The sequence below is a fragment of the Crassostrea angulata genome, chromosome 7 (genome assembly GCF_025612915.1).
Source record: "Crassostrea angulata isolate pt1a10 chromosome 7, ASM2561291v2, whole genome shotgun sequence".
Lineage (NCBI taxonomy): Eukaryota > Metazoa > Mollusca > Bivalvia > Ostreida > Ostreidae > Magallana > Magallana angulata.
Genome location: NC_069117.1, coordinates 27,018,672 through 27,025,062, shown reverse-complemented (window position 1 = coordinate 27,025,062; position 6,391 = coordinate 27,018,672). Strand labels below are relative to the sequence as shown.

Here is a 6,391-nt window from a genome sequence, read left to right as displayed (position 1 = left end):
AAAATAACAAGATATACGCAATAACAAGCTACATTATAAACAGATATATGAATAAATAAATTATACAGAAATATATTCACACGGCGGAATAAGGGTTAAGGGAGGGTTTATCCGAAAAAAAAATTCCTACTTCAAGTTCAGTGGCTTTCTCCTTCAGTAATTAGGTCGATAATGGTCACATGGATACAATTTTTGCTACTTAAATGTACTACGATGTTTAATTCATTCAAATTTTGTGAATTATACGCAACAGGTATTTGGTGATCCAGAAAGCTAGATGAGATTTGTCCAATGCTTACTTAGTGATGCTTTTACTTGCATAGCTTGGATAGTGCTTTGGTGGTTAACTTAATGCCATTTGGGGTTGATTTGATTAAAACATATTTTATTAAACCAAAAACATCATAAGATTACTTGTAGGTAGCAGAAATGACCCGGCTAAGCTGTTTCTGCATACCATTTTTTCTCCTCTTGAGGTTACCATGCATTACATATACTGGTATTTGGAAGCAGATTTTCTCTGAAACATAACTGACAGTCTAGGTTAAATCATAATTAAAAGAGATTAAAATACCGTGGCCTCAGTTTAAGCAAATGATTTGTTTTATTGATCCCAATGTGTATTTAAACGCAAAACTCTGTGAAAATAGATAAGTCATGGTAAAAATCATGTCGCTTCTGCATCAGAGAATGGAAGAAACTCAAATATTTGCAAAACTGGCCGGACAACACTTAATGGTTTCCGTCTATATAGTTACAATACTTAATTGCTTTCAGAAGAAACCATACTTAGATAGAAATGATCTATTCAAACACTCAAACACATTAAGAGCCCTGGTTTCATAACAATATTTGTTTTATACGCCTTTTCTGCAGCCATTAATCAATATTGATGCATTACTTTTACAACATAAGTATAAAAATGAATACAGACATATCTTAAAGCACACGGCGAAGATGAAGGTCTTTATCTTACTGTCTGTCCTGTCTCTTATTGCCGGGGAGTATGATTACGGTTACCGTGTAGATAACCAACTACTAAAGTCATTTAACGACGTTGGAGAGAGATCTTGTTGCGAAGAATGTATAGCTTACACAAATTGTCAGTCTGTGAATTACAACAAGAATAACTATTCTTGTGAGTTGAACTATCAGCACATTTCTGGTCCTGGTAAGGCCATGCACGCCGAATACGTCTACATGGACAGACCTCACTGCTTCTCGCTGGCTTCATGTAGAGAGGTAAGCAGTGACCCATGTTTGGCATTATAACATCACCTTTTCAAACGTGCACGTAATTTTTTTTAATATTTGCAGTTTCGTTGCTTTTGTTTAGCGAATATATATTTTTGTGAGGTATCATATTTTCCTTATATTGAATGTTAAAGTCGCATTTGGTAATGGTTTTTATTTCCATTTTCTCTAGAGATTTTGCAATCTTTCTTGCAATGCCAACGAAAAATGTGCTTTGACCTCAACGAATCAACCTGCTTGTATAATAACAGGTAAATAAATACATGTAACAACTGGAGATCTTGCTCAGACTTCGAATTGTTTGGTTTGTTTGGCAGATTCACCGATACGCAGCCTCAAAGTATTTTTTTTTTTATAAACATGTTCTATATCCTTCAAACTTTGTAAATGAAATAAAATAAAAAGAAAGTGTTTGATTGTATCCATGAATTCTACAGTTATTGAATTTTGGCCACAATGAATATAATGGAATAAATAATGTATACAAGTTAAGATAAAATCAGGAAAAACACCGGTTAGACCGGTGCAGCGGTGTCTCGAACACCTTTACATGTACATCTAGGAGGTAGGTCTCTATAAAACCACTAAACCAAGTAGTTTCTTTCAATGACTTTGCGTTAAATTAACAGTAGAAGACTAATAAAATTTGTCTTCATAAAAGCAGATTTATGGTACAAATAAAAAAATAGTTAAGAGGAATCGAACATTGCTGAGATCGGATATCATTAAAAATTTTATGCTGCAAATATCACTACATGTCGGGTTTTAAAAAAAAAGACAGTTTGTTAGAAAAATATAGGTTAAAATTTTTAAGTTTTTCTGAACATTTTATCACGCATTGTTTAAAAGAATACATCATAATGGAATATTAATGTTGTAGATGAACAACAGGTACCTACCAAAATCTCTATCAAATAATAATAACATTCTGTTATAATGAGAAAAATATTCATATTTTTGTGAAGTAAAGGGAAAACCAACGCCACCAAATTGCTGAAATGTAAAACAACAATAATATATCTGGTAACTGATATCTTTTATTTTTTGTCTCCTGTTTAATGTAGAGTGCGAACCGACATCTACAATACCGGATATTACACCAAGACATGTCAGAAGAGAAGTGGGTCTTTCCCACTGGTTATGGTGTACAGTACCACCCACTACCAGTATACAGTTATTTACATGTGATACAGACGGACAATGGGTCAAACATTACAGCAGTTGCAGTAAGTAACAACACACTACATTACATGAATACAGCAATAATAGATACAGAAAACTTATTTTATCAGTAAAGATTATTTTATTTCAAAAATAATTTTCAAAAGTGCCAAAAGAAACATTATTGAAAAATGTTTTTTATCATCCAAAGAAAAACTTTAATTATTTTTGTTCTGCAGAAATCTTTCTTTACATTTATCAAAAAAAGAATTTATAAACCAGCACTTATCCAGTGAAGTTCCATTTTTATCTGCAACTCGTTTATTATTACCTTTTTAACAAGTTTAACAAATTCTTGTTGGCGAATACTGTAGACCCCTAAGGAAATCGAGGAGTTAATTAGTTAAACGTAAATTTGCGAGAAGCATATCATGTGGATTTAAGAATCTCGCTTTGAGTTTCTGGACGGACGTAAAATTCAAGAAACTATGAAAAAATTCGGCGTACACGTTTTTTAATCTCACGATTTTATGCAAAACATTTAGATCGCAAAATTAAGTGCTCGCGTAAAACAAGATTCTACAGCATTGTCAAGCATAGATGACGGATCATAAAACTATCTACAAATAAATTACGTCACTAATGTAAGAAGTACATATACTGTGGGTTCTTTTTAGAAAATAAGAAAACCGTGTTACATGTACGGATGATTATATATCAGTAATGAACTGATTAAAATACTATTAATATGTTATGATGGAATTGTCTTCAGTCTAATGTTTAAAAGGGTGTGAGGAAATACATGACTGTTTTAATGATACAGTTAATCTCTTAGTTTTGCTTAAAATTAATCCAGTCTTCATTTGTAAGGTGTGCCATCAATCAAGAAAAAAACTTATATTTTCTTGTGAATAAAACATACAAAGGACTATGTGCGGTTTTATGCATTTTTTGCCCCCAAAATCAAAGTTTTAGAAAGAGCTTTAAAAATTAGATGAAAGATATTTAAAACTATATTCGAAATAAAGGTGTAAAAGGTTATCACCACAGTGACGTCATAATGTAGAAATGACGTCATGAAGATTGCATTATTTTGATAAATTGATGTTTTGTAGCAAAATATGGGTGTTTTCCGGTGGTTTTTTGACTCGGAAACATCGAGCGCAGGCTTGCTCAAGTACAATTTTTTAGTACAATGTGTATATCTATCTGACGAAAAATAAATGTTAAAATCGCACTTGAGCAGACCTGCGCTCTATACTTCTGAATGCAAAATATAGAGCAAAAATGAGAATATTTTCATTTGTTTGCAAATTTGCGGGAATTAGGTCATTTAGATGACGTCATAGATAAACAGCAAATGAGCAATGATGACTAAAATCAAGATTAAAGTTATAGGCATCCTCTTTACAATGATTTGTGAAAATTTTATTTTTATACGATACTATTTAAAAATTGGTTAAAATCGGGGGCAGATATTTGAGCAAACCGCACATAGTCCTTTCAAAACAGTATACGCCTAACTCAATAACACTTCAAAAAAGTTTCCATTCAATTGATTTTTTAGTTCGCATTCTATCAGGTTTTGTTGATGTTTTGTCTATGAAATACACTTACTTTCGTTAAAAAAAATACAGTTAAAAGGGCATAACCAATCCAATATTTTTTAATAATGAAATATCACCGTTTTTCAGCAGAAAAAATGAAAAGAATGAAAATATAGTTATTTAAAGTGGCATAATCAAACATCTTTATTAGACTCGGATGTAAAGGAAACAATTCGCACAATTACTTTTGTTTTACATAATCATCCGGGTACTTTCGTGTCGTTTACAATGCAAAATGCCATAAACTTTATTTATAGCTGCATATTGAAACTTTTAGCGATAGGGGACATTTTTTCATTCCCGTTTAAATATTTAGTTTGGACTCAAAGGTATCAACATATTAATTTGGGATATACTATAAGTATTCTTTTTTATAATACATGTAACTTAGCTTTTTCTAAATATACATATATTTTCTGAAAACATAAAAGTAACGAATAATATGAAGACAGGGTTACAAAACTGTAGTTTATCGAAAAATAAAACACAGAATTTTTCCACTGAAAGATGTTACTAAATATTCCTTTTCGGAGTGTTTAATTATCCTCAAAAATGATATGATTCCATGTTTCCAAATTTCAGTATGTTGGTATGGAACATACTTAGATGGTAATTATTGCACAAAATGCCCTGCAGGAAAGCATTTACCATACTACAACAAGGTAGGATATAGTTCTTGCATTGACTGTCCTGCCGGACTTTACACACCAGGTCCAGGCTATGGCTGGTGCTATAAATGCACAATGGGGTCTTACCAAAGCAGCCCTGGTAGATCTTACTGTGACCTTTGTCCACCCGGTAGTTACAGCATTGATGAAGCAGCAACATCCTGCATTGCGTGTCCTGCAGGGCAGCACTCACCAAATCCAGGATCCACCACTTGTATTGACTGTCCAGAAGGACACTACACACCAGCTCCAGGTCATGGCATTTGCATCGCATGTCCAGTTGGATATCGGCAAAATCATATTGGCCAAACAACATGTAATCCATGTCAAGTCGGGAAATATAACGATGCTGTAGGGAAGAAGAATTGTAAACATTGTAAAGAAGGGACCTTTAGCGACTCGGAAGGAGCAACGTCCTGCAAACCATGTCCTGCGGGGACCTTTAGCGACACGGTCGGAGCGACATCCTGCAAGAAATGTCCTATATTCACTTACCAGGATCAAACTGGACAATCTTTCTGTAAATTGTGTGTCATAGCATTATCAGAGGGGTCAACATCTTGCTAATCAACATATTATTTTGTTATTCCAAATTCTTTTTCTATTGAACATTCCTAGTCTTCATCTGATTTATAAACTTGGTCATGAAAATATTTAGTAGAAATGTAACATTAAAGAGAAAAAAACCAAATCAATTCATTTTACTCGTCAAATAATACGGACGATTCGTACCAAGGAAATAACAATCTGAAATTGAAAGTAATTGTAGTAATTTTAAAAAAAACTTTCATTTTTTAACCTAAACAGCTTCTTTAAAATATAATACTGTAACAAGAAATTGACGTTGAGATACCACAATTGTACCACAGGACTTTATTTAATAGGAGTATTTAGAATAAATTGTTCACTATCTTGTGTAAATGAATGTAGGCTTATTTAACCTTGGGATGTACATAACAAGGAATTTAATCCTGTTTGGCTTTGCATAACCTTTCTTATAAATCTGAAATAATACGGGGGTAGGGGGGAGTGGGTGGGGGTGTTGAGGGAAAAGCTGGTATACAACAGAGGTCGTATGATTATTCCTGCAATGATTGTTTCTTTTATTGTCGGCAAAAACCTCTAATCTTTTTTAACTATCCACATATATTACACAACAGTTAATGAAGTGTCGTGCTTTGGATGTTAGTGGCTATAAGAAAAAAATAGTATTGATGACAGAGCCTCAGTAGACAAATAATAGCTAAATGTACTATTGAGGTTATCATTTATAAACAAGTCAATATGTTATTGAAAAATTATGTGTCTTTTTGAAGAATAAATATTACTTTTTATAATCTTGATTCCGAACTACTTGATTTTTTGATATTGAATAACCTATGGTTTATCTTAATGTCGTTGACGGAAGATAAAGTGGTCCAAAGTTCCCGGTTAGAGATCTTTGCATTTGAATGTCATCAATGTTAATTGCCTAAACTCTCTGCATTATTGCCCAGCGGTCTGCTTAAGTTGTTTTTACAGCTGAAAGAATAAAAAATTAAATATTTAAATTTGTTACGAGTTTTCTCTTTTAGAATTGAATATATCATGTGGTAACGACCACATATTGATAGAACCGAACTACGCATGCACTCATTAATGGTGAGAAAGCAGAGCAACACGGACCTCCAAACAAATAGAGGTAGGATCATGTGCCTAGGA

General features: G+C 32.9%; 1 protein-coding gene across 1 annotated transcript; it reads left to right on the top strand.

Moving 5' to 3' along the window:
- Positions 1–958: 958 nt before the first annotated feature.
- On the top strand, positions 959–6,182 carry LOC128156871 (signal peptide, CUB and EGF-like domain-containing protein 2). The gene is made up of 4 exons (XM_052819194.1): positions 959–1,242; positions 1,427–1,505; positions 2,319–2,480; positions 4,605–6,182. Exons 1-4 carry the CDS (start codon positions 1,180–1,182, stop codon positions 5,255–5,257), a joined length of 957 nt encoding a protein of 318 aa, XP_052675154.1. The 5' UTR covers positions 959–1,179; the 3' UTR covers positions 5,258–6,182.
- Positions 6,183–6,391: the final 209 nt, after the last annotated feature.